General features: G+C 58.6%; 4 protein-coding genes across 8 annotated transcripts in view; all 4 read left to right on the forward strand.

The window, feature by feature from the left end:
* The window catches only part of GRIK5 (glutamate ionotropic receptor kainate type subunit 5), a 51586-nt gene extending 50006 nt beyond the window's left edge, over window positions 1–1580 (forward strand). For all 3 annotated transcript variants that reach the window (XM_032323122.1, XM_032323123.1, XM_032323124.1), the window contains one exon: window positions 558–1580. In XM_032323122.1, coding sequence (XP_032179013.1) covers window positions 558–986 — 429 coding nt within the window. In that variant the 3' untranslated portion in view covers window positions 987–1580. The remainder of the gene's footprint in view (window positions 1–557) is intronic.
* ERFL (ETS repressor factor like) overlaps window positions 1–27548 on the forward strand; it is a 278656-nt gene that overhangs the window by 206442 nt on the left and 44666 nt on the right. The gene's annotated exons all lie outside the window — the stretch shown is intronic.
* On the forward strand, window positions 5690–26285 carry ATP1A3 (ATPase Na+/K+ transporting subunit alpha 3). Of its 3 annotated transcripts, none has more exons than XM_032323110.1 (23): window positions 5690–5842; window positions 9981–10070; window positions 10209–10268; window positions 11104–11307; window positions 12489–12602; window positions 12720–12854; window positions 13610–13727; window positions 13858–14126; window positions 16040–16238; window positions 16316–16425; window positions 16513–16647; window positions 18919–19111; window positions 19446–19621; window positions 19723–19859; window positions 20128–20278; window positions 20379–20547; window positions 22939–23093; window positions 23170–23293; window positions 23973–24118; window positions 24464–24594; window positions 25015–25116; window positions 25601–25692; window positions 25893–26285. In XM_032323110.1, exons 1-23 carry the CDS (start codon window positions 5837–5839, stop codon window positions 25919–25921), a joined length of 3045 nt encoding a protein of 1014 aa, XP_032179001.1. In that variant the 5' UTR covers window positions 5690–5836; the 3' UTR covers window positions 25922–26285. The 3 variants fall into 3 exon arrangements, with proteins under 3 accessions (XP_032179001.1, XP_032179000.1, XP_032178999.1); XM_032323109.1 differs by having other exon boundaries at window positions 5822–5842; window positions 9942–10070; XM_032323108.1 differs by lacking the exon at window positions 5690–5842 and adding an exon at window positions 6904–6942 and having other exon boundaries at window positions 9942–10070.
* Window positions 6936–9930, forward strand: LOC116578726 (proline-rich protein 2-like). The gene is made up of 2 exons (XM_032323134.1): window positions 6936–7840; window positions 7879–9930. Exons 1-2 carry the CDS (start codon window positions 7607–7609, stop codon window positions 8788–8790), a joined length of 1146 nt encoding a protein of 381 aa, XP_032179025.1. The 5' UTR covers window positions 6936–7606; the 3' UTR covers window positions 8791–9930.

The raw sequence follows: 27548 nt of genomic DNA on the forward strand, positions 1-27548 counted from the left end.
CTCCCACCTCTCTTCCCTCTCTTATTTTTCCCCAAAGCACTCATCACCACCTAACCTGCTACCTCGATTTACAGCTTTGTTGTTGTTTGGGGGGGGGGTTGTTTTGTTTTATTTTTTTGGTTTTGGGTCTTTTGTTTGGTTGGGTTTTTTTGGTCTCTGCATGCTGAAAATCACCCTCCAGGAGGGCAGGGACTTCCATCTGTTTTGTTTTGTTTTTTCTTTTCTCTGCATACAGCTGGGGCTCAGTAAATGTCTTGCAGTAATGGTAGCATGAATGAGAGGCAGAAGATGGAAAACAAGTAGGAGGTGGTCAGAGACTCAGCAGTGATAAGAAAGGGAAAGAGAGGAGCCGAGATAGGAGGCGAGGGCGGACTCCCTGAGAATGGAAGGGGCGAGGGAAGCGGAGAGACAGGGTGGAGAGGCGGAGAGGGAGAGGTGAGGGGAACGGTGAAGAGGAATGGAGCTGGGGGTGGTGGTGGGGGAGAGAAGACGAGGAGGCCGGTCCAGGAGCGGCGGTCGGACGGTGACCCCCGCGCCCCGCCCTGCGCCGCCCACAGGTGTCGGTGTGCCAGGAGATGCTGCAGGAGCTGCGGCACGCGGTGTCTTGCCGCAAGACTTCGCGTTCCCGCCGGCGCCGGCGCCCGGGCGGCCCGAGCCGGGCCCTGCTGTCGCTGCGAGCGGTCCGCGAGATGCGCCTCAGCAACGGCAAGCTCTACTCGGCCGGCGCGGGCGGGGATGGGGGCGGCGCGCACGGCGGCCCCCAGCGCCTCCTGGACGACCCGGGGCCGCCTGGCGGGGCCCGGCCCCTAGCCCCCACGCCCTGCACCCATGTGCGCGTCTGCCAGGAGTGTCGGCGCATCCAGGCGCTGCGGGCGTCTGGGGCCGGCGCGCCCCCGCGTGGCCTAGGTGCCCCCGCCGAAGCCACCAGCCCGCCCCGGCCGCGGCCAGGCCCCACCGGCCCCCGAGAGCTGGCTGAGCACGAGTGACCACGGGCGGAGCCGGGCTGGCGGCCGGACTGATTGCAGGGACGGGGCCCGCCCCAGGCCCGGGCCGCCCCCGTTTCCCCAGTGGACAAGGGACGGGTCTTGTGCCCCCCGTACTCCGTACGCCGCGATTTTGCCTTCGGCTCGCGGTGAAGTCCAAGGCCCGCCTCCGGAGCCTGCCTGCGCCCCCTAGTGGACTCGCCGGAGGGTGCCGCGGACCCTGCATTCCGCCCCCGACTGCGGACATGAGCGCAGGAACCGAGGACTTCAGGGGCCGGGGACTGCGGGGCCATTCCAGAAGCGGAAAGCATTCCGCGAGGAGAGCCCCATCCTGGGACTTCTCAGGCTCCCCAAGACTTGACACAGCCCTCCCTACTTCTGGAGGAAGGGAGGGCTTCTGGGCAGATGGGTGTCCCCTGGCGCCCCTCAACTCTTCTCTTTCTCTCTTTTTTTTGGGGAGAAACCTCGGAATTTCTATGAGACCCCCCCAGGGAGGAGGTCAGTTGGGCCCCCATTCCTCCCCCTGCCACACCCCCAGTCCCTGTTGGAATAAAAAAAAGAACAAAACCCCAAAACTGGGGATACCTGGGTCTCATTTCCTGGGGATGTGAGGGCATTAAAGGCTTGGGCTCTCCAGGGAGTCTGCTGAGAACTACACACTGGATGGTCACTCCTGGACTCTCTTCACCCTTGGGCCCTGCCCTCAGGCAGCAGGTCAGCCCAGGTCCTGGCAGCTGGCTCCTCTCCACTGACCTTCTCTCAGGACAGAAGGAGGCTGTGACAGAGACCCTGAGACAGATGGAAAAAGATGCAGGGATCTGGAGAGGCGGAGACACCAGGGAACAGAGACACAGAAAGAAACCAAATGGGGTTGGGGGGTGGGGAGGGTTAGAGAACTGCTTAGTGTGGCGGTGCCTGGTGTGACCACACGGTGACAAGTGTGTGCGGGGGCCAGGGTGATCTGGTGACTTTTTAATTGTGAACATGTGTGTGTATGTACGCCCGTGAGGCCGTCTTCAACTGTCTATGGCTGTGACCCCGTGTTTCTGCTGAAAGTGTGCCTTCCCAACCCCCAAGAGAGGAAGTGAGAAATCCCAGTGATAGGGGTGGGGGGTGGCTGAAGGGCTGGTTGAGCAGGGAGAGGGGCAGGGAGGGGGTGGGTCTGCTTTCTGTCCCCGCCTTCCCTCCTTCCTTCCCCCTCTACCCCCCCACCCCCGTGCTCTGCTGGAGGTTTCCACTGGAAACTGCAGCTGAGAAAGGACGAGTGAAGGTCACACAGCAAGAGCCATAACGAGGCCGAGTAGAATGGGGAGAGGTGGAGAGGTGGAGAGCGAGGAAGAGATGGGGCAGGGGTGGGGGAGAGAGAGAGATGGGGAGAGACTAGGAGGGGGCCAAGAGGGAGGGGGAGAGGCAGAGGGAGACACCGTGATTAGGTGAGATAGAATGGAGAAGGGGACAAGAGACTGAGACAGGCAGGGAGATAGATGAAGCAAGGAAGTTAGACCCCAGGGAACTGGTGCTGAGAGAAGCAGAGCTTGAGGTGAGACAGAAGCTGGCTAGCGATGGGAAGCCAAAGAAGACTAGATGGAGAGGGGAGGAGGCCGGAGCGGTGAGCAAAGCCAGAGGGAGTGAGACTGGGCTGGGAGTGGAGAGGCTGAGCCCTCCTCTCGGGCAGACTGCCGGAATAGGGAGCTGTCCGTTCAGCACCGGCATGGTGGGGACTGGTGCGCACTGCCGTCTCCCTTGCGGGGCCAGCTTGCCTTCGCGGAGCTTAGGCAGGCCACATCCAGGAGACCTCCTCATCTGGTACATAGCACCCCCAGTCTCCGCTCAGCCCCTTCTGCGTCTCCGACCCTTGCTGTGTGTGCCCCTTGGGGACAGGTGTGGGGGCGAGCTTGTCTCAGGGACTCTTTGGCCCCACATCTATTGGTCAGACTTTAATCAATGTCTCTGCCCTTGGGATAGACGCTCAGTCTGTTGAGGTGACTAGAATATGATTGCAGACATTTTTGGTCTCTCTAGCTTTCTGTCCCCATACCATGCAGCTGATCTATGAGGTCTCTCCCCATTTCCGAGTCTCCCCACCCCTCCCTGTTTCTGCTCCATGTATCTCACTGGTCTTTATCTCTGAGTCTCCCCAGTTTGCCAAATGTGTCTCTTCCTGGCTCCCCATGTCCATGTGGCTCTCTGTCACCTTCACGGAGTAATTCTGTTGCTCTTATTTCCCTCCGTTTGTTTTTTAATGTCTTTGCCAGTCTCCCTGCCTTTGTCCATCTGTATCTGCTTCTACCTGGTTCTGAACTGTGTCCATTTCTCCTCTTAAGTCTCTCCTTATGTCTCCCTCACCAAGCTCCCCTGTCCCTGTCCATCCCTGTGACCTTCCTAAGTCTTCCCTCCTCCCCACCCCAACTTCCGCAGAGCCTCGCGCTGGGAGCACGGTGCACAGTCATCAGTCTCACCAGGCTTGTGTCTGAAGTGGGAGTGCATAAAGGCGGACACAAGCCTGTATCTGGGGTGTCGCATGGTGGGACCGAGGTCTCCCTCAGCCGAACTGGAGAACAGGGAGAGAGAGAACCTAGAATCTCCTGGGATCCAAACATCTTTAGGCATCTCTGTCCCCCCAACCCCCTTGCCTGTGGTTCAGGCCCATCCCTGCCAGAAACAGACAAGGTGTAAGTGGGGGGTGGGGAGAGACAATATGCTGACAGATCCTCCCCCCACCACACACACTCCCAGGAAGGGGGCAGAATTGCAGAGGGGACCTGGGGGCCAATCACCTGGGCTAGAAGATATGGCTTCCCCCCTTCCCCAGTCTCCATGGAGACGGGCCAGGTCTGCAGGCCCAGCCTTCTTTGCTGCATATTCGGCCTCCCTATTACCATGGCAACAAGGGACAGCAGGGAGGGATGGGGATGGGTCAGAGTACAGGATTGGGCCGAGGCTCTGGGTGCTGGGGAAAGCCAGGGAAGCTGACTTCCTGTCCCCCTTTACTCCCAGGCCCTGTCTCCTTGTCCGTGTCTGTCTCTCTTCAGCCTCAAATCTGTCTCTCTGTTTCTCTTTATCTTTTTTTGTGCCTCATTCTGGTTTTTAGCCTTTCACATATTTCCCTGATCAGACCCTTAACCTTCACCACCACCCCCACACACACATCAGGCCTACTCTGTGCCCCTTGCCTGTGTCCCCCATGCCTCCACTCCCACAGGTGGGGAGAATACCCACATTCTGAGGAAGCTACAGGGACAGACTTTCACTTGCTCTCTGCCCCTTCTATAATCCCCAGGGCAAGTCTGAGGTGTTCCTCAGAGAGCAAAGAGTGGGGGTGAGAGGCTGTGACTGCTGGGGCTATGATGAGTGGCTGATGGGGTGTTGTGTGTATGTGGCAGGCCTGGGGGTGTGTGTGCATACGCACGCTGAGCTGGGACATGTGTGGCGTGTGGGTGGGGGCACTGGGGGGGTGTTTGTAAGTACAGCAAAGGTGTCTGTGCAGTGTGGGAAGTGGGGACTGTGTCATGAGATCTGTCTCTGGGAATTATTGTCCTGTGTGTGAGTCTGTGTACACCTTTTCGTCTGTCATTCACAATCAGCGACACTTTAGCAATTGTGCCCTGTGGACTTCTGCCCCCTGGAGAGGAGTGTGGGTAGTTATGTGTGTGCTGTTGTGTGACTGCAGCAGGGACCACAAAGGCTCCTGGGGTGCATGGGGGGGTGCGAGGCCTGTAAGCGGGTGATGGTACCGAGTGTGGGTACGTGTGGGTCTGTGGGTTGATGGGCTGCATGGTTGTGGGTCTCTGTGTGAAATGATTCGAGGCCAGGTGCGGTGGTGGAGTGTGCGATGTGCACGTCTGTGAAGTAGTGTTCGCAGGGTGTGAGTCAGTCTACACGGCCATTTATGACCATGGTTGTAATTCCGCTGTGATGTGAGGGGGGTGCATTTTATTTCCACATGTTGGTGAATCTCTGGGGTTGTGTGATGGGGTGTTGTGGTATGTGTGTGAGCATCTGCGCTGGTGTGTTTTGGAATGTGATGGTGAAACTGTGCTGGTGTTGGTGCTGAATGTGTGTGTCCTCCCCATCTGGGCTATCTGGGTGATGCTTGGGCGTGAGTGTGAGGCTTGATGGGGTCCTCTGGCTGCGATGGTTCTCCCTGCAGAATTCTGCCATTGTGTGTGTGTGGGGGCACACTACTGAGAGGGCCTCAAGTCTCATTTCCCCTCTGCAGCAACCCTCCTCACTGTAGGGTCTTCCTTGCCTCGTAGGCTCCCTGCAGCTCCCCCTCCTGAACAACACCTCCACAAGGTCTCCAGCCCCCCTTCCAGTCCGCTGTGTCCCCGGCCTTACTGTGGTGGTTTAAAGGAGTTCCCCCCAAACCGGTGTCCACCTCCCCCAGCGCACCCTTCTCTCGCTGTGGCAACACCCCCACAGTGAGGGAATTTTCGGGGCCCTATCTTCCTCAGCGCCCCATTGCGGGGGTCTCCACGTTCTTCATTGCGGGGTCTCCGGGATCCCCCTTTCTGCGGCGCTCCCCCTTCTCGGAGGTGCCAACACTTTGCGGAGGCTGGGGGGCGGGGAGGACAGCTGCAGTACCGGGGGCGGGGCCGCGGACCATCCGTCAGGGCGGCGGCGCCCCTGATTGGCCGGCGCCGGCCCCCCCGCGGGCGCGGGCATATGAGGAGGAGGAGGCGGCAGCAGCCGCAGACTCTGTGCGGGAGGGCTGCAGGCTGGACGGACCCGCCGACCGAGGCGCGGGCGCTGCAGAGGCCCCCCCCAGCCCGAGCCCGCGCCTGAGCCCGCCCTGAGGCCTCTGCCCCGGCCCCCGTCCCGCCCGCCCACCCCTCTCCCCCGGAGCCGCCAAGATGGGGGTAGGTGCTGGGGCCGGCCGGGCCGTGCGTGTGTGCGACATGTGGGTCCAGTGACATTGGGTATCTGCGGGGGGCGGGGGCTCCAGGACCCCTGCGCTCCGGGGACAGATCCGCGGGACCCGGCCCGTCGGTTTGGTTGTGCCGCTGGTTGAGCGTGTGCGCGGGGCCGCCTGGGGCCGCGGGGTCTGTGGCGTATGTTGGCGTGTCTTTGTGTGCGGGGTTCGTGGGGCACCGACCAGCCCTGGGCAGCTCTGACTGACCTGGTGCGGTTGCACGCTCCACCGTATGTGTGCGTGTGCATGTGTGCGCGCGTGAGCTCCTGGCTCTGTCCGGTCCTGCCAGCACCGTCTGCCAGCGATCGTGTGGCCCAGGTTGTGTCTGGGTGTGTCTGAGAGCTGGTGTTTGTGTCTGGGGGTGTTGAAACCCCTCTGCTTCCCCGGCCGGGTGGGGACAGGTCTGGGCTATGGAGTGAACACCAAATGACCTCTCTTTCTCCTTCCAGGCCTGGATGGGGGGGCTCCGCAGTGCGGCAGGTGGCCTGGGGATATGTGTGTGTCCAGCCCCTAATCTGAGGAAGCTGATGGGGGGGGGGGGCGCTGGGAGAAGTAGGAGAGCAGTGGCAGGGAGATTTCGTGCCTGGCTGAGGGCGCATGTGTGCACATGTGGGGGGGTAGGGGGTGGAGGGAGTGTATCCTGCATGTCTGGCTATGCCCTTGCCTCTGTGTCCGTGTGTCCTTGTCTGTCTGTGAGTCTCTCCAGCAGATGCCGCCTCCTTCCCTGGCTGACCACCTGATCCCCTCTGCAGCTCTGGATTCCTCCCTGCGTGTCTGGGGCGGGGCGATAGGGGGAGAGTGGGAGAAGGAGGTGGGGGGCTGGGCAGGAGGAAGACAGAGTCCGGATGGGAAAGGCTAATGGAGAGGGAATATGAGGGATGGGGAGAAAGATGGCGGATGAACACTGATAGGCCCAGGGATGGAGATGGGGGGTGGGGCTGCAGATCTTTGGCTTGGGGTGGGTGAGGGGGGATGGGGAGAAGAAATGGGTGGGAGAGGACGGGGAGAGAGAAGTTGGGGGAGATGAAAGTTAGTGATGGCTTCCAGGTAAGTGGAATGGAGGGAGGTGTGGGCACATTGGAGGAGACTGAGACCGTACCCTGCAGGAAAGGAAGGGGAGCATAAGGAAAAGAAGAGGGGACAGGAGAAGAGAGGCCTTTTAGACATGGGTGGCAGACAGAGAGACAGAACCCTATGGAAAGAGCGAAGGAAATCAGCAGGGCCAGACAGAGATGCTCTGAAAGAGAAAGAGAGAAAGGGACATTGATGCAGAGACAAAGACACACGGTCAGAGAGACATGCAGAGACGTGGGTGAGACAAAGACATGGAGAGACATACAGAAACAAAGAGAGAAACGGAGTCTGAGATTAGGAGACCCAAGGACAGACATTTCCTATCCAGAGACCACCAAAGTCAGCCTGAAGGGTGGGAGGAGGAGGCAGAGAGCAAAAGGGGAGGTGGAGAGAGAGAGATGCTCAGAGAAGGCCCCAGACACTCTCAGAGGGGGAGGGAGAGGCTGGCCAAGGTGCAGAAGCTGCGCGAGCTGGCGGATGGCAGGGGGAGGCGGATAGTCGAAAATGGTGAGGAGACGCAGAGACTGGCTGCAGCAAGACAGGCGTGTCCCCCACCCTCAGAGGTGCTCCCGCCCCACAGTGCGCCCATCTGGGCTTCCCGCCTTGACTGGGAAAGCCTCGGCTCCCCCTCCAACAGATGGAAGCCCGCCCCCAAGGGAGTCTGGTCATAGCAAGGGCAAGCAGGAGCCAAGGCTTGCCTGCCAGGGACTGGGGTGTCCCGGTCCCCTCCTCCCTCAGACCCAGGAGTCCAGACCCCCAGCCCCTCCTCCCTCAGATTCAGAAATCCAGGCCACCAGCCCCTCCTCCCTCAGACCTAGGAGTCCAGACCCCCAACCCCCTCCTCCCTCATACCCAAGAGTCAGGCCCCCAGGCCCTTCCTCCCTCAGACCCCGGGATCTAGTCCCCCAGTCCCTCCTCCCTCAGACCCACGAGTCCAGGCCCCTGGCCCCCTCCTTTTTCAGACCAGGAGTCCAAGGATCCCAGCTCCTCTTCCCTCCAAGCATCAGCTCCCAACCTTCCCTAAGGTTCCTGGGGGGCGGGGGCTGCTGGTTTCCTTCCCAACTCCTGCCAGGCCCCCATCTCTCTCCTCTCCTGCTTTGTCCCTCATTTCTCTACCTTGACCCCATGACCTTCTATCTCCACATCTCTCCATCCGGGGGGCCACCCCTGTGGGGAGGTAAGGGCCCTCCTGGCCCAGGCAGTGGAGACATGTCCTGCCTGTCCCCCAGGCCTCCGTGCTTTGGAGTCAGACGCAGTGCTGCCGCAGGGCTGGTCCGGGGCCAAGCCAACCCCCCACCCTCTGACACCTTCATAGAGACTGCTGGACCTCCAGGCTGTGGTAACCCCCAGGCTCAGCCTCGGGGTCTGGGGGCAGACCGCAGGCAGCTCAGGCCTCTACAAGGTCATGAGGGGATTAGCCCTGAGCTGCCTGAGCCTGGGATCCCAGCTTGGCTCTGGGCCCACAGGATCTGTCAGCAGCCCTCTCCCAGCACCTGGCCTCACCCCACCCCTCCTGCCAGCCTCCAGGGACACTGTCTTCCCCAGCTGCCCAAGCCCCCCAGATGGGCACCTCCCTCCCACCCCTCACACTGCATCCAGGGCAAGACAGTCCTGGGGCTTCTGTACCCCAAATCCCAGCCAGCTCCTAGTCTGTCCTCCAGAGACCTGACCTTGCCCATCCCTTGTTCAAAGCTGTCCATGGCTGCTGCCAACCCCCAAGACAGAGGCCAGGGCCCACAGCTCGTCAGTCAGGTCCCCCAGGTCTGGCTGTGTCACCATGCACATAGGAGGCTGGCTCCCAGGCTCTTGTCCCAGCTGTGACCAACTGCTGCGGTACCCTCTCCTCCATCCCCACCGGGCCTGTGGGGCCTCCCAGGATTAGCTGGGTCCTCCGAGAGACAGAGACTGAGACACCCATGGGGTTGAGGACGGGGCCCAGGAAAAGTGTTGGGTAGAGAAGACTGGAAGACAGGGAGAGTGACAGAGGCAGGGAGACCTGGAGCTAGAAGGACAGAGATGCCGAGATAGACCCGAGAGAGACAGACAGACGGACGGACAGGAAGGTCACAGAGTGAGGCAGCCAGAGATAGACAAGGTGATTGAAACAGAGAGGTGGAGAGGGACAGACACACCAAGCATTCCAGGGAAGACATAGCTCGAAAGTTAAAGACAGAGACTCGTGGCAGAGAGAGGCGGAGAGAAGGACGGGGAACGACACCGAGGGGATCCTCGGGATCTGAGATCCCACAACATGGCAACTTGGAGAGAGACAGGAACCCAGAGAGAATCCAGAGAGAGACTCAGCCAGTCATGGGGAGAGATCGTTCGGGAGATGCAGACAGACATTGTATGAGACAGAGAGACATACAGAGCTGGAGATCAGACAGACAGACAGAATTATACAGAGACCCATGCTGAGAGGCTCAGATAGACAGATGACATAAAGAGATGGAGACAGAGCAGGGAGAGAAATAGCCACAGAGAGACAGAGATGGAAAGATACAGAGGTAGGAGACAGAGAGACAAAATAGAACAGTAAGACAGAAGGGAACAGAGACCTGGAGAGACAGATCCAGAGACAGAGAAAGACAGACATAGCAAGGGGAGGACACTCTAGGATCTGGGACAGGCCCAGGGAGGGGGAGAACGAGACACAGAGATAAAGAGACACCAAGTGACTGAAGGAGAGAGAGCCACAGAGAAGGGCACAGAAACAGAGACAGAAGCACAGACAGACCCAACAGAGACCCCGGGGACAGAGACCCAGAGATAACATGGCACCAGAGGCGAGACCCACGCATTCTGAGAGACAACCACCCAGAGACACAGGGTAGAGACGGGGGGTGCAGACGAGCCTGACAGACTGTGACCCCCAGAGCCAGCCCTGCCCAAGGCACACAGAAGCAGGCCAGGGTGAAGGTGGGCCCGCAGGGAGGGCAGGTGTCCCCCTTGTAACCCCTTCTCGCCCGCAGTCTGGTGGCTCTGACAGCTATCGTGTCGCCACCTCGCAGGACAAGAAAGATGACAAGGTCTCGCCCAAGAAGAGCAAGGGCACCAAAGAGCGCAGGGACCTGGATGACCTCAAGAAGGAGGTGGCTATGGTAAGCCCCACGCTTTGTACCCGCATAGCCTCCCAGAGCCAAGATATGGCTGGGGATGGGCCTCATGCTCTCAGGTCCTGCCCCAGGCCCCCAAAGGCCTTGGCTCTCACTGCCTCCCCCCAAACTCTTGTTCCTCAGACAGAGCACAAGATGTCAGTGGAAGAGGTCTGCCGGAAATACAACACAGACTGTGTGCAGGTGCGGCTGGGCCTGAAGGAGGAGGACATCTGGGAGGGGGTGCTGGGGGCCTGGACCCCTGAGTCTGAGGGAGGAGGGGCTGGGGGCCTGGACCCCTGAGTCTGAGAGAGGAGGGGCTGGGGGCCTGGACTTCTGGGTCTGAGGGAGGAGGGGCTGGGCCTGGAATCCTGGGTCTGAGGGAGGAGGGGCTGGGGGCCTGGACTTCTGGGTCTGAGGGAGGAGGGGCTGGGGGCCTGGACCCCTGATTCTGAGAGAGGAGGGGCTGGGGGCCTGGACTTCTGGGTCTGAGGGAGGAGGGGCTGGGGGCCTGGACCCCTGGGTCTGAGGGAGGAGGGGTTGGGGGCCTGGACTTCTGGGTCTGAGGGAGGAGGGGCTGGAAGCCTGGACCCCTGGGTCTAGAGAAGAGGGGCTGGGGGGTCTGGACCCTTGGGTCTGAGAGAGGAGGGGGCTGAGGGCCTGGGACCCTGCGTCTGAAGGAGGAGGGGCTGGGGGGTCTGGACCCCTGAGTCTGAGGGAGGAGGGGGTGGAAGCCTGGACCCCTGGGTCTGAGGAGGGGCTGGGGGACTGGACCACTGGGTCTGAGGGAGGAAGGGGCTGAGGGCCTGGGTCTGGTTCTAAGGGAGGAGGGGCTGGGGGCTGGACCCCTGAGTTTGAGGAATGAGGGACTGGGGGGTCTGGATCCCTGGGTCTGAGGAAGGAGGAACTGGGGGTCTGGACCTCTGGTCTGAAGGAGGAGAGGCTGGGGGCCTGAATCCTGGGGGCCTGCAGTGCTTGTGAAGTGTTGGGGAGCCAGGGTGGCTCAAGGAGGGTCCTGTGTGAGTCCTGTGTCCCCCAGGGTCTGACCCACAGCAAAGCCCAGGAGATCCTGGCCCGGGATGGCCCCAACGCACTCACACCACCGCCTACCACCCCCGAGTGGGTCAAGTTCTGCCGCCAGCTCTTCGGGGGTTTCTCAATCCTGCTGTGGATTGGAGCCATCCTCTGCTTCCTGGCCTACGGCATCCAGGCGGGCACAGAGGACGACCCCTCGGGCGACAACGTGAGTGCCCACCACCCTGCCTTGTGCCAGGGCCTCAATATTTAGGGGTGCCCACCCTCCCCTGCTTCTGGCCCCTTCTGGCTTCTCAAAGTCCACTCATGGCTGTGTGGTGATCCCTGGGTGATCCCTCAGTGAGAGAGCCGGAAATGGTCTTAGGAGACTGAGGCTCAGTAAAGCCAGGGAACTTCTCTGCCATATAGGGGTGGCCTTGGGGACAGTCGTCGCCTGAAAGACTCCCCCCGCCAAAAAACTGAGTGCCCTCGTGTAGAGAGCCAGGCACACCCTCCAACGCAGGGGATGCACAGGGGATGCGGTTGCAGCAGACCCCGTGCCTGGGAACACAGACCTGCATGCTGACCCCGTGGAGATCTTTGTACACGCATATGCACAAATGTGCGGAATCAACACCGTCACACCTAGACACGGACTCAGACACAGCTGCCTAGTTCAGACACACAGGCAGGGACACCGACGCAGATGGACAGACACAGGAACTCAGACATACACAGAGCTGCAGGCCCAGCCTGGGGACAGATAGACTGACCTGTGACTCAGGCAGAGACCAATCGTATTCCTAGACTTTGGAACCCAGGGTGCCTGCCTGGCCCATTCGGAGGTGTGTGTGACACTTGACCTCGGAGTCCTGAGTTCGAGCCCCACATTGGGTGTAGAGATTACCCCCCAAATAAATAAGAAAATAAACAAAACTTAAAAGGAAATTTAAAATGCACACAGGCAGAAAGACAGACACGGGGTCTCAGACCCAGGCAGAGAGACAGAGAGACAGAGATCCACACACAGAGACCTACACACAAACAGTCCCATCAGTTTAAAGCCAGGCACGCAGCCCAGCAGAGAGACAGACACATTGACCTAAGCGCAGGACAGACATGTACATGGATAATGTATGCTCAGCTTCTCAAACACAGGCAGAAAGATGGAGCGACACACAAAATCGAGAGACTGACTGACCTAGAGACACACGCACCCACGTGCAGAAAGAGGGGCCCTAACAGGCAGATGGACACACGGACCCTCGAGTAGACACAACCTGGGGTCAGGTACACAAATATGGAGCCCCCTGCCCCCTGTTGACTCGGGGCCCCCTTCCTGGATCCCACACCTCTCGGGCTGAGCCTGGGAGGGAGCAGCTCTGAAGTGTGGCCCTGTTTGCCCCACAGCTGTACCTGGGTATTGTGCTGGCTGCTGTGGTCATCATCACAGGCTGCTTCTCCTACTACCAGGAGGCCAAGAGCTCCAAGATCATGGAGTCCTTCAAGAACATGGTGCCCCAGGTGAGGGGAGCTTGGAAGGGGGCGTGTGGGAGCAAGAGGTAGGAAGGTGGTGGTGAGGTGTGCCATCCAAGCCCGGGTGGAGAGCGGGGCACTGACTCTTCTCCGTTGGGCCCCCAGCAAGCCCTGGTGATCCGCGAGGGTGAGAAGATGCAGGTGAACGCTGAGGAGGTGGTGGTGGGGGACCTGGTGGAGATCAAGGGTGGAGACCGAGTCCCAGCCGACCTACGGATCATCTCAGCCCATGGTTGCAAGGTGGGACCAGGACCTGGGACCCAACTCTGTCCTTCCTGAAGTGGCTCTGGGGTCCAGGCCCCCAGCTCCTCCTCCCTCAGACCCAGGGTTCTAGGCCTCAGCCCTTCCTCCCTCAGACCCAGGGCTCCAGGCCCCCAGCCCCTCCTGCCTCAGACCTAGGGGTCCATGCCCCCAGCCCCTCCTCCTTCAGACCCAGGAGTCCAGACCCCCAGCCCCTCCTACCTCAGACCCTGGCATCCAGGACCCCAGGCCCTCCTCCCTCAAACCCAGGGTTCCAGGCCCCCAGTCCATATTCCCTCAGACCCAGGAGTCCAAGCCCCCAGCCCCTCCTCCCTCAGACCTGAGTCCAGGCCCCCAGACCCTCCTCTGTCAGGTTCAGGAGTCTAGACCCTTGACCTTCCCACCCTCAAAGCTAAGAGTCCCGCCCTCAGCCTTCTCCTCCTTCAGACCCAAGAGTCCAGGCCCCCAACCCCCTCCTTCCTCAAACCCATGGGCCAGGCCCCCACCCTTCCTCCCCCAGGACCCAGGAGTCCAGGCCCCTTGTCCCTACGCCTGGACCCATCAAACCTTAGAGCTTGGCGAGCAGTCTCTGCTTCCCAGCTTTAGGAGCCTCTAGCCCCCAGACACCACTCACTCACCCAGGTGTCTAGGCTTCTAGTTACGACCTCCACGGGTACAGCCTTGGCCCCGGTGTCCTCTGGACAAGTGCCCCCTGGCCCCAGGGCTGAGCCCTTCCTCCTTTCACCCACCCTCAGGTGGACAACTCCTCCCTGACCGGCGAATCAGAACCGCAGACCCGCTCTCCTGACTGCACCCACGACAACCCCTTGGAGACCCGGAACATCACCTTCTTCTCTACCAACTGCGTGGAAGGTGTGGCAAGGGGTCCCCAGGTTGGGGCGGGCTGGTCCAGACAGAGAGCTGTGTGTCTGGGACTTGGGGTCCCTCTGAACCTCGCCCTGACCCCACCCCCAGCTCAGCCTGCTCCCCTCTGGACCCACAGGCACGGCTCGTGGCGTGGTGGTGGCCACAGGTGACCGCACTGTCATGGGCCGCATTGCTACACTGGCTTCAGGCCTGGAGGTGGGCAAGACGCCCATCGCCATCGAGATCGAGCATTTCATCCAGCTGATCACCGGTGTGGCTGTCTTCCTGGGCGTGTCCTTCTTCATCCTGTCCCTCATTCTCGGGTACACCTGGCTGGAGGCTGTCATCTTCCTCATCGGCATCATCGTAGCCAATGTCCCCGAGGGCCTGCTGGCCACCGTCACTGTAAGGCTCGGACCCCCACGTTTGAGGGAGGAGGGGGCAGGGGGGCCTGAATGCCACGTTCCTGAGCAGAATGGCTTGTGCCCCGAGGGCTGAGCCTCCGAGGTCTTGAATGATGGGGTCTGGGTGCTCCGGAGGCTTTCTTAACGAAGCAGATGGAAATCTCGGGGCACACTGCAAGGCACAAAGGACCAACAGCCTGCCACATTCTTTTTTCTTTTTCTTTTTTCTTTTTTGAGAAAGAGGGAGGGAGGAAGCAAGAGGGGGACGGGGCAGATCCCAAGTAGACTCCAGGCTCAGCGCAGAGCCCGACACGGGGCTTGATCCCATGACCCTGAGATGGTGACCTGAGCCGAAACCAAGAGTCAGATGCTCAACCGACTGAGCACCCCGGACACCCCCTCAGTCCTATCACTTTCTAAGTTAAGCTACATGATTAAGAAGCTCACCCCCGTGGGGCTCTCTGCTATCTCAGTTAGGAGAGCACATGACTCTCAATCTCGGGCTTGTGAGTTCGAGCCCCACGTTGGGTGCAGAGATTACTTAAATATAAAATCTTAAAAAAAAAAAAAAAAAAAAAGGAAGTCCACCCTCATGATAAAAGGTCCAAAGAATACATTAAAATAGTTTAAAAAAAGGGGCGCCTGGGTGGCTCAGTGGGTTAAGCCGCTGCCTTCGGCTCAGATCATGATCCCAGGGTCCTGGGATCAAGCCCCGCATCGGGCTCTCTGCTCGGCGGAGAGCCTGCTTCCTCCTCTCTCTCTGCCTGCCTCTCTGCCTGCTTGTCATCTCTTTCTGTTGAATAAATAAATAAAATCTTTAAAAAAAAAAAAAGTTTAAAAAAAATAAAATAATGCCCCCACCCGCCCTGCCACCCAGTGGTCAGCCCCACCATAGAAGTGCATTGTCTACACAGCTCCCTGGCCAGTATAGGCGTATTCCAGCCAGTGGGGCAGTGCTGATGGCACACAGACCCGACCATCCCAGGAATTCTCTTTGTCTGCTTGGTGCTTTTTTTTTTTTTTTTTTAAGATTTTATTTATTTGAGAGAGACAGAGAGAGAGAATGCACACAAGCAGGGGGAGGGCAGGGGGAGAGGCAGGATCCCTACTGGGCAGGGAGCCCAATGTGGGACTTGCTCCCAGGACCCTGAGATCATGACTTGAGCTGAAGGCCGACGCTTAATGACTGAGCCACGCAGGCGTCCCACCTGCTTGATTTTTTTTCACTGAATATATCCTGCAGCGTTTTCCCCATTAGCATGTTCAAAGCCAGGGTAGGTCAGGGGCTCTTTACCAACGTGGGGTCACACATACGGATGCCCCGCTGTGAGTCTGGGCATGGGCAGGTGGGCGGCACACAGACTGAGCTCCCCAAGAGCCCCCTTGAGGCCTTGTCCAGCTTCTTCCCCTCAACCCACAGGTAGCCCCCCTACCCAGGCTTCCAGCAGCATCACTGTACTGACGGCGATAGAATAATTGAGTCCAGACCCCCGTTTTGGGCTCAGTTTTGTGCCAGGCACGATGGTATTAAACCTCATCCTCACAGCTACAGGCGGTGGGGACTTGCTTTCTCGTGTATTATTTCTTTCTTTCTCTGTATTATTCCGTACTTTTTGTCCCGTGGCTTATTCACCCTTGCTGTCATTCCCAGATGTTTGGGTTTTCTCTCGTTCGGGATGGTTCTCAAGGCTGCCGCTGTGCACAGAGCAGTGGCTGGCTTTGGGGGTGCATGTCCAAGCCTATGAGTGTTGGTCTCTGCCTCGGGGTGGAACTGCCGGACAGCACCAGGCTTCCGAACGTCTGTCTGTCCTGTTGCTGTTTGATGTTAGGGCATATTGTGGGTGCTTGCGGTGCTGGCGCGAGCCTGCTGCCTGGCTCCCCCCATGACTGTGATTGTGACCTCCCGCCCCCTAGGTGTGTCTGACGCTGACAGCCAAACGCATGGCCCGGAAGAACTGCCTGGTGAAAAACCTGGAGGCTGTCGAGACCCTGGGCTCCACCTCCACCATCTGCTCGGACAAGACAGGGACCCTCACCCAGAACCGCATGACAGTCGCCCACATGTGGTTTGACAACCAGATCCATGAGGCTGACACCACAGAGGACCAGTCAGGTGAGGCTAGGGCCATGGCAGGGACCACGGGGGTCTGGCCCCAAGGCCCTGTGACAGGGGACACATGCCTCCTTCAGGCACCTCGTTCGACAAGAGCTCGCACACCTGGGTGGCCCTGTCCCACATTGCTGGACTCTGCAATCGAGCCGTCTTCAAGGGAGGTCAGGACAACATCCCTGTGCTCAAGGTGGGTCCAGCTGCCCCCTTGACTCGGTCCTGCCTGTGGCCTTGGCTGCTGCCGCTGCTCTGCTCTGATGGCCCTCTGTCCCCACAGAGGGATGTGGCTGGCGATGCTTCCGAGTCTGCCCTGCTCAAGTGCATCGAGCTGTCCTCTGGCTCTGTGAAGCTGATGCGTGAACGTAACAAGAAAGTGGCAGAGATTCCCTTCAATTCCACCAACAAATACCAGGTACTCTGGGCTGTCTGGCCTGAGAGCCAGCCTGGACTTCCAGGTCTCGATCGTGCTTGTACGCGGTCACCTCTGCCCCACTGCCCCCTTGCTTTGGACAAGTTACTAACCTTCCAGAGCCTTGGTTTTACCATCTGTGAAATGGGAATGACAGCATCCACCTGGTTAGGTGAGGAACAGGGTGACCCAGGAGGGAGAGCAAGGTCTCTGTCAGAGTGGGAAGCTGAGGAATGGAGATCTTTCTATAGTGAAGAGGGGCCCACCAGAGAGCTCTCATTCATTCTGCAATCTTTGGTTGAGCCATCAGCTCATGTCAGGAACACGTTTTAGGTGCTGGGACACCTGTGACACCTGTGGCAGTGAGTGATACAGTGGAGTCCATCCCTCTAGTGCTAGAAGACAGACAATGATGAAAGCATGAGGAAATATAGAATATCAGAATATGCTGGCTGTGGGTGTCTGGGGCAAGAGTGTTCTAGACAGGGGGCACAGCCTGTGCAAAGGTCCTGAGGCAAGAGTATTCTGATGTCTGAACGCTAACCAGACAGCCAGGATGGTGGAGCAGGAAGCCAGGGAGTGTGCTAGAGGCAAGGGCACTAGGTACCTGGGCAGGACCCATCGGGTTTGTGGGCCAGGGAGAGGACTCAGGTATGACTTTTCTTTTTTACGATTCTATTTTGTTTTTTTAAATATTTTTTATTAATTTATTTGACAGAGATCACAAGCAGGCAGAGAGTCAGGCAGAGAGAGAGGGGGAAGTAGGCTCCCTGCTGAGCAGAGACCCTGATGCGGGGCTCGATCCCAGGACCCTGGGATCATGACCTGAGCCGAAGGCAGAGGCTTTAACCCACTGAGCCACCCATGTGCCCCTCAGGTGTGACTCTTAAGAGGGATGTAAGCCACGGGAGGGCTCTGTGCAGAGGAACAGTGGGGCCTGACTCACATTTTTATTTTTTATTATTTTTTAAGATTTTGTTTATTTATTTGACAGAGATCACAAGTAGGGCGAGAGGCAGGCAGAGGTGGGGGGAAGCAGGCTCCCCACTGAGCAGAGAGCCCAATGCGGGGTTCCATCCCAGGACCCTGAGACCATAACCTGAGTCAAAGGCAGAGGCTTTAACCTACTGAACCACCCAGGCACCCCTTGACTCATGTTTTTAAAAAGAGTTTCACTGAGATATCATCACTTCATCTATCCTAGATCGCCCACATGAAGTACATAACTCAGCGTTTTGGGTTGTTCACAGATACGTGCAGTCAGCTCCACAATTATGGAACTTTCCATCACATCAAAAAGAAGCCTCGCGCTCCTTAGCGCTTGTTCCCCTCCTTCTCCATCTCTCTGATCCCTCAGCAACCACTCGTCTACTTTCTGTCTCTCTGCATTGGTCTATTCTGGACATTTTGTATAAATGGAACCCTGATACACGTGGGGTTTTGTAGCTGGCGTCTTCCATTTCGTGTGATGTTCTCAAGGGTCACTTCCGCTATGGTGTGTGTCGGTCCCCCAGACCTCTCCGTGGCTGGGCAGTGTGGCGTTGCCCACACAGGCCCGTTCGTTGGTCCCTTTATCTGCCGATGGACGCTTGAGTCCTTCGCCCCTATGCACTACCGTGTGTGATGCCACTGGAAACTTCCCACACACGTTTCCTTGTGGCCAAACTTTGGCTGTCTCTCGGGTGTGTGCTTGGCTCACAGAGTAACTCTACCTTTTGGGGGCTGCCACACTGTTTGCCAAAGTGGCTGCCCCGTGTCCCACTGACTCACCTTTTTAAAGGCTCCTCCTGGCTGCTGTGGGAAGGAAGTACTATGGGCTGCGGAGGGCAACAGGGAGCCTCGGCATGGTAGCGGGTGGCCGGCCAGGGAGGTGGGGGGGGAGGTGAGGGGAGGTCAGAAGCTGAGTGTATTGGAGAGGGGAGCTGGGCAGATTTGGTGGTGGGTCAGATGTGGGATGAAAGGACACTGGGCAAGACAGGGAGAGAGAGACATATCCTAAGGATGGCCGAGATTTCTGCGAGCGAGCCCCACGGGCTGAAACATCTGTGAGACAGACAGAAATGGGCAGCGGGGAGCTGCGATCTCTGGGAGAAACTCCAAGAACCAGATGGAGATCTCTTGGGTAGAGAGTTTGGGGCAGAGAGTTTTGCATTCTGGGGGAGCCCCCGCTGTGGTCTGTCCCGGCCCCCATGGCTCTGGGCGGGTGGGGGCCGTCCTCTCCCCGTGCTGGGTCCCGCCAAGGCTCAGGCAAGCTGGCCCTCGGCCTCTCCACAGCTCTCCATCCATGAGACTGAGGACCCCAATGACAACCGCTACCTGCTGGTGATGAAGGGAGCTCCCGAGCGGATCCTGGACCGGTGTTCCACCATCCTGCTGCAGGGCAAGGAGCAGCCACTGGATGAGGAGATGAAGGAGGCCTTCCAGAACGCCTACCTCGAGCTCGGCGGCCTGGGCGAGCGTGTGCTGGGTACGCACCTCGGGAGGCGCTGACCTGGGGCAGGGGCTCAGCCAGCTTGCAGAGTCGGGGGTGCGGTCCTTGAGGGCATGGGGAGGGGTGTGAGGCTGCCCAGAATCTGGCTCAGAATAGGGCCTCCCAGAATGCGCTGTGAATGAATGAATGAATGGATGAAGAGGGAGTGAGTGTATGAATGAGACAAGGCTTCTTTAGAGGGTGAATGTTGACAGTCCCCACCGGCCGGGGCTGCCCTGACTGCAGGGATCCTAGCAGTGCAGAGCCATGGACCGGGAGGGCAGCTGTCTGGGGCGGGAGCCCTCATGCCCTCACCCCATCCTGCCGTCAGGTTTCTGCCATTACTACTTGCCTGAGGAGCAGTTCCCCAAGGGCTTCGCCTTTGACTGCGACGACGTGAACTTTACCACCGACAACCTCTGCTTTGTCGGCCTCATGTCCATGATCGACCCACCCCGAGCAGCCGTCCCCGACGCGGTGGGCAAGTGTCGCAGCGCCGGCATCAAGGTGTGGCCTGGGGCAGCAGGGGGTCGGGGGGGGTGGTGGGGGCGGGCCCCTCCAGGGGTTGCCAGCAGTAAGACTGGACCATCCCCGCCCAATGCCCACAGGTCATCATGGTTACCGGTGATCACCCCATCACGGCCAAGGCCATCGCCAAGGGTGTGGGCATCATCTCCGAGGGCAATGAGACAGTGGAGGACATTGCTGCCCGGCTCAACATTCCAGTCAGCCAGGTCAACCCCCGGTGAGGCCCACCCCCTCCCCCCCCCCCGCCTTCTGGCTCTTAGCATCTGGTCCCATGCCCCCTCCACATTCGAGGATGGGCCGGATGGGGCAGGGCTGCCTCTGAGCTTGGCTGTTCACAGCCCTGTGACCCTGAGCAAGTCACTTACACTTCCTGAGCCTTGGTTTCAGAGCCCAGTCCTCCCACCTCTCCTGTCTGTGGGCTCAGCCAGCCTGGCTGTCTGTCCATGCTTCCCCACATGTCCTGACCGGCCCTCTGCTCTTCCCAGGGATGCCAAGGCCTGTGTGATCCATGGCACCGACCTCAAGGACTTTACCTCAGAGCAGATCGATGAGATCCTGCAGAACCACACCGAGATCGTCTTCGCCCGCACGTCCCCCCAGCAGAAGCTCATCATCGTGGAAGGCTGTCAGAGACAGGTGGGCTTGGCCTGAGGCCTCCTCGGAGGAAGGGGCTGTGACCCGGATGAGGGGCTGGAGCCAGGCCTCTGGGTGTCACCCTCACCCACTCTCCCTCCAGGGAGCCATCGTGGCTGTGACTGGGGATGGTGTGAATGACTCCCCCGCCCTGAAGAAGGCCGACATTGGCGTGGCCATGGGTATCGCCGGCTCGGATGTGTCTAAGCAGGCAGCGGACATGATTCTGCTGGATGACAATTTTGCCTCCATCGTCACGGGCGTGGAAGAGGGTGAGTTGGCCGGGGAGGTCCTGGAGACTGGGGTTCCTGCAGGAGGTCCCGAGAGGGGCAAGAGGGACCGGCCAGGGCTGTGGCGGAATGCGTAGTAGGGGGACACCAGAATCCTTCCGAGCCACCTATGGAACCTGAAACTAGTCCTTTCAGTCCTTCTTCCCCGAAGTGGGGCTGGGGGCTCCCTGGGGACAGGGCTGAGCTGATGCATTTCTGGGGCCCAGTCTGGTGAGCAAGGCAGACGCAGAAGCATTTTTAAAACCTGTAAGTGCAACCACGGGGAAGACCAGGGTCCTTTGGGAGCCTCATGGAGGTCTCTCGCCAAGCCTGGGGTCAGGGGGTGAGGAAGCTTCTAGAGTAGGCAGGAATCAGCATACGGAGTCCCAGGAGCCAAGCTGGAACATTCAAGGAGAGTAGTGCAGGGGGAGGGAGCTGTTGGCTGAGGGACAGAGCGCACACAGGCAAGGCGCTGGGAGGTTGCCCATGTGCTGGGCAGGACCTGGCGTCTGGGGCTTGGGACACCGAGCCCAGGCTGCAGAGCCCATGGCCACCACCGCCTCCTGACAGGCTTTAATGAGGCCCCAGATGGAGCTGGATCACATTTAATTTTATTCTGATCATCAAAGCAATTCCCGATAATTATAGGAAATGTAGACAAGCATTAGGAAGAAAATTGGAATTACCCCTAACCTCACCATCCAGAAATAATCACTACTCCTGCTCTGTGCATTCTCTTCCTGCTCCTCTCTCCCTTTGGCAGTGTCCCCAGGGTAAAAAAAGAATGCATGATAAAAGAGAATGCCAGCAGTAAAGCTGAGCCTAAAGTGACAAATGAGATGACCTTATCCCTTGCCTCCTGGTCCTGGAAGACACCGTGGGTAAACCTTTCTTCCTCCCCAAGATGTCTGTGTGTATGAAAGGCGCGACCTTGTGGGATCACTGGTCACACCTTCCACACTTATACTGGGCTCCCACCTTGTGCCTCCTGCCTGGTGTGGGACAGACAGCTGTGAGCAGAGCAGACACAGTCCCTCCCCTGCAGGAGCCAGGAGGGGCAGCTTTAGACAAATTAACACACGGATCGTGACATAACACACATAGATGTAAATTGCAGCAAGTGCCGAGAAACTCACAAGTGGGACGCCATGGCAGGTAACAGCCGTGGCCCTATCCACATTGGGCAGGCAAGGCAGGCCTCTCAGAGGTGGGAAACACAAAGAAACCCACAAAGTTTAACTTCCAGTAGGGGAAATTCAGGTATACCGCAGAGCAAAGAGCATAGGGAACCCCCATGTTCCCATCCCCCAGCTCCCTCACCACTCACGACCCCTCTTGTCTCAACACACACACTGGATTACGTTGAAGCACATTTCAGTCCTCATTGCCTCCATCAATACCAGCCGTTTGTGGAAGGCCGAGCACAGCAGGAACAGGAAAGAGCGGGTCTTACTTTTACACAAAGGTGATCCGACCATTCGTACCACTAGGCAGCCTGCCTTTCTTTTTCCATGTGAATGACATACCTTGTTACTCATGCCTCTCAGGGCACCCTGGAGGATACGAGGAGGTGCTGGCTGCATTAGTCTTTACCTTTTATTTACTTTTTAAATTTTAAATTTTTTTTATTTATTGGGGGGGGAGGGGCAGAGGGAGAAGCAGGCTCCCCACTGAGCAGGGATTCCCAAGACGGGACTCGATCCCTTGACTCTGGGATCGTGACCTGAGCTGAAGGCAGATGCTTAACCTGCTGAGCCTCCCAGCCGCCCCAGCTTCTTCTTACTTTATACACACTGGACTGATTGAGTTTGTATCGAGAGAGGACATACGTCCAGTAAGCTGGGCAGTTTGCTGAATTTTTACACATGTACACACCCAGGCAACCACCAGACCCCGACCAAGATAAGGAACATTTCCAGCTCCATCAGGTTCCCTCCAGCCCATAGCTCCCCGCCCAGAAATAGGCTGTACCTTGACTTTGAGCCCCATGCAATAGTCTTGAACCTCGTGTGTCAGTAACTTGTTCCTTTTCCTTGCTGGGCAGTATTCTGTTGTAGGGAGGGACAGTAGGCCGTTCATTCATCCACTCCCATGCTGGTGGCCATTGGGGTCGGTTCTGGGTTTTGGTGATGGGGACTAACGCTATGGTGAACCTTCTCATACTTGTTTTTTGGTGGGCATAAACACTCCTTTAAACCTGGGAGTAGGATTTCCAGGTCAGTAGAGTGGGGGAGGGGGTGTTAATTTTAATACAAGCCGCCCAACAGCCTTCCCAAGTGGCTATTTCTCAGGGCATCGCGGTGGGTGTTTGTGCAGGAAGGTGGGCAGGTGGGAGGGTGGATTGGAAGGAGCGGGGTCCAGGGTGCCCGGGATCTGAGCCTGCCCCTGCCACAGGCCGCCTGATCTTTGACAACCTGAAGAAGTCCATCGCCTACACGCTGACCAGCAACATCCCTGAGATCACGCCCTTCTTGCTGTTCATCATGGCCAACATCCCCCTGCCTCTGGGCACCATCACCATCCTCTGCATCGACCTGGGCACTGACATGGTGAGTCCCAGCCACCCTCTGGGCCCCATGAGGGGAGGGTCCCCCACTCCCAACTCACGCAGCCTCTCCTGCCCAGGTCCCTGCCATCTCATTGGCATATGAAGCTGCAGAGAGTGACATCATGAAGAGACAGCCCAGGAACCCCCGCACGGACAAACTGGTCAATGAAAGGCTCATCAGTATGGCCTATGGGCAGATTGGTGAGGACTTGGCGACCCCACCTGGTTCATGGCTGGATGCCCAGTGCCTGGCCCACAGTGGGCACTCTGGAACCTTCTGTTGGATGAGTGGGGTGAAAGCAGGATTTGCTGCTGGAGGTTTGGGAATGACTGGCAGATGCAGGCAGAGGACAGGCCTGGGGGGTGCATCCAGGGGGCAAATGGGACACCAAGGGGCAGATCAGGATTGGCCCCAGGCTGGCCACCTCAGAACCCACTGCTCCACCCTCCTCCGTGGTGGGGAAGACAAGATCTGACCATGAGTGGTCTGAGGGCAGGAGTGAGCCCCTCACCCTGCTGCTGGAGGTGCATGTGTAGAGCCTTGGAGATGCTGAGCTCCCTGTTGCTGGGAGTATGCCAGAAGGCAGAGGCTTCATGGTGGTGGTCAGAGGCCCAGGGAGATCATTCCGGCATCGGGGAGCCTGTCAGACTGAAACCCCGGGGGTTCTCAGGGACTCCCTGATGCTTATTAAGGGGCCTGGCTCTGGTGGGAGAGAGCCTCCCGGTGAGTCCCGCCACCAGGTGGCGCTGCCGGGGTGCCCGCTGGGAGCTGGGCATGCGTTCTGGGGTAGCTGCCCCCCTCCCCACTGTGGAGTCTCCTTCGGAAGTGTCCTGGGCTGGCCCTGACCCGAACCTCTCCTCATCTCCTCCCCACCTCCAGGAATGATTCAGGCTCTTGGTGGCTTCTTTTCCTACTTTGTGATCCTGGCAGAAAATGGCTTCTTGCCCAGCAACCTGGTGGGCATTCGGCTGAACTGGGACGACCGCACCGTCAACGACCTGGAGGACAGTTATGGACAGCAGTGGGTGAGCGGGCGGCCCCACGGCACTGGTGAGGGGGCTCCCGTCAGCGCCCCTGCCTGCAGCAGGCAGGAGCCCCCATCCGCTGTCCCAGCCACGGGATGGGACTGCCTCCTCTGCCCGGGGCTCAGGCCTCCTGGCACTCTCAGCCCAGCCTACCAAGGTGCCCGCCACCTCTGGTCTCGCTCTCCCCCACCTGCCACAGAGGGGAGGCCCCATCGGGACAGAGCCCCTGCCCCCCACCCCAGGGCTGGTACAGGGGGTGCAGACATGGGGCACGTGGGTCCCTGGTTGGGGCCTGGCTGTGGCGGTGCTGACGGCCACCCTGCCTGCTTGTCATCGCTGCTGCAGACGTACGAGCAGAGGAAGGTGGTGGAGTTCACATGCCACACTGCCTTCTTCGTGAGCATCGTGGTCGTCCAGTGGGCTGACTTGATCATCTGCAAGACCCGAAGAAACTCCGTCTTCCAGCAGGGCATGAAGTGAGGGCCGGCGGCACGAGGCTCTGTTCTGTCCCATCCGTGCATCTGTCTGTCCCTCCCCACATGCCACGCGTCCGTCTTTGCCCCTGAGTGATTTCCTCTGAGTGGTACCATCTATCGTGGATTCCTTCTGTGTGTCTTTCCGTGTGTGTGTGTGTGTGTGTGTGTGTGTGTGTGTGTGTGTGTTGGGGGGGCAGGGGTGTCACTACTGGGGTCCCCTTCCCACGCCTGTCTGTGTGTTGCTGTCTCTGTCTGTCTGCCTTTCTCCTTCTGTTGCCAACTCTCTGTCTCCTGTTCATCCCTCTGTGCGACTCCTGTGCGACTCCGGGGCTGTCTGTCTCTCCACCTCAGGCTGTGCCTGGCTCTGGGGGACTGGGGGCTGGCTCAGGTCCTCTGAACCAGCCCCGCCTGTGCCTCCAGGAACAAGATCTTGATCTTTGGGCTGTTCGAGGAAACGGCGCTTGCTGCCTTCTTGTCCTACTGCCCTGGCATGGACGTGGCCCTCCGCATGTACCCGCTCAAGTGAGTGCCCCTCACCCTCCTGCCTCCTGCTTCCTGCCTCCCACTCCGGGAGCGTCCAAGGAGCCTTCCCCATGGGACATCCTCCTTGGCCCCATGCGGATCTCAAGCCTCACCTCTCCTACTGTCTCCTTGAACCATCCACCATCACAGTCCCTGTTCTTCTTCTTTTTTCTCTAAGATTTTATTATCTTTAAGTCATCTCTGCACCCAACGTGGGGCTCAAACTCACAACCCTGAGTTGGAGAGCTGCCGGCCCCACCGACTGAGCTGGCCTGGTGCCTCCGAGTCTTTGTTCTGATGCCCTGGAGCCCTCCCCTATGGACATTCTCGCAGGGGGGCCCCTCCAGGCCCCAGTCAGCAGCCTCAACCAGAGGGCAAGGGAGAATTCCCACCCCCCAGGGCAGCCTTCCTGTTCTCCAGACTTGGCCTCTGTGCCCCCAGGACGGCCGCTCACCCACAACCCGCTGCTCTCCTGTCTCTGCAGGCCCAGCTGGTGGTTCTGTGCCTTCCCCTACAGTTTCCTCATCTTCGTCTATGACGAGATCCGCAAACTTATCCTGCGCAGGAACCCCGGGGGTGAGGGGGCTCCCCGGGTGTGGGGCGAGGCTGGGGGGGCAGGGGTGCTGTTGGGGGGCTGGAGGCAGGGCGCTGTGCCAACCTCTCTGTCTCCCCCATGTCCCTCCTCCTCTCTTCCTGGCTGTACGGTCCCCCTCCTCTCGGTCTCTGTCTTGCACCCTTCTCCATGTCTCTTTCTCTTTCTCTCTCTTTGTCTCCAGGTTGGGTGGAGAAGGAAACCTACTACTGACCTCACCACCCCCCCACATCGCCCATCTCTTCCCTGCCCCCCAAGCCCAGGACAGCCCCCACAAGTCCCCCCATTTTGTATTCTGGGGGAGGGGCCCTCTCTCCCCATGGCCCCACCTTGGCCCCTACCCCCTCAATTTATCTCCTGCCTCCCCACCGACCCCCCTCTGGCTGGCTTCTCTCTCCAACCCCTCCCGGCCCCCTTCTCCCCCCTCTCTTTTCTGTGTCACTGTTCCTCTCCCTCTCCCCTTCCTCCCCGTCCCCTCTGAACCCCCTCCCTGGGCTCTTTTTTACTCCCCCTAACCCCCGGCTGACGCCATCTCTGGTTCTGGACAATTATCAAATATATCAGTGGGGAGAGAGAAGCGTGTGTGCGTTGTGCTTGGTTTCTGACCCTGAGGGTGGGGAGCGGGTGGCTTCCCCGGCGCTGGCATCCATGGCCGGTGACCCACACCACCCCAGGAGCCACAGAATCATGGAGTCACCAAGTCATCGGGTTTTAGACCCAACCGAGGTTACAGCGAGAGCAGCTTCAAATCACTGGGCAGTGGGATTATGGGATCAGAACAGGGCAGAGGAAGAGAGGCAAACTCAAAGGGGAAGGAAGGGGGACAATGCTGGTGACAAAGATGACAGTGGTGATGATGGTGATTCACTGAGTGCCCTGAGTTGTTCAACCTTTAAGTGCTGTGTTCTTCTCTCACTCTTTTTTTTTTTTTTTTTGAGATAAACTTTAAGTGCAAAATCTTTTTTTTTTTTTTTTTAGATTTTGTTTATTTATTTGACACAGAGAAATCACAAGTAGATGGAGAGGCAGGCAGAGAGAGAGAGGGACGCAGGCTCCCTGCTGAGCAGAGAGCCCGATGCGGGCCTCGATCCCAGGACCCTGAGATCATGACCTGAGCCGAAGGCAGCGGCTTAACCCACTGAGCCACCCAGGCGCCCTTAAGTGCAAAATCTTAAAGGCACAAGGCACAGCTCAATGATTTTTAAGATGACATTGTGGGGCACCTGGGTGGCACAGTAGGTCAAGCATCAGACTTTTGAGCTCAGCTCAGGTCTTGATCTTGGGGTCATGAGTTCGAGCTCTAGCCTACTTTAAAAAAAAAGCGGGGGGCGCCTGGGTAGCTCAGTGGGTTAAAGCCTCTGCCTTTGGCTCAGGTCCTGATCCCAGGGTCCTGGGATCGAGCTCCGAATCGGGCTCTCTGCTCAGCAGGGAGCCTGCTTCCCGCTCTCTCTCTGCCTGCCTCTCTGCCTACTTGTGATCTCTCTCTGTCAAATAAATAAATAAAATCTTTAAAAAAAAAAAACCTACAGTGCATAACCACCACCCAGATCAAAGTACCGAACATTTCCACCCACCCAGAAAGTTCCTTCGTGCCCCTTTCTCGCCAGCGCCCCTCCCCCACCAGAGGCTGCTCTGATTTCTGTCATCATCCTTTAGTTGCACCTGTTCTGGGACTTCGTGTAAATGAAATCCTACAAGCACGTGGTCGTGTGTGTCCGGCTTCTTGTCCTCGGCACCCCTGTGAGAGTCACTCACACTGTCCCACGTATCGGTTGCTTTAGGACCTTTCTAACAGTGTCCTCCGACGACTTGCGTATGCGTCTCTGTTGGGTTTATGCTT

This window comes from Mustela erminea, chromosome 19, assembly GCF_009829155.1.
Source record: "Mustela erminea isolate mMusErm1 chromosome 19, mMusErm1.Pri, whole genome shotgun sequence".
In the NCBI taxonomy this organism is placed as follows: domain Eukaryota; kingdom Metazoa; phylum Chordata; class Mammalia; order Carnivora; family Mustelidae; genus Mustela; species Mustela erminea.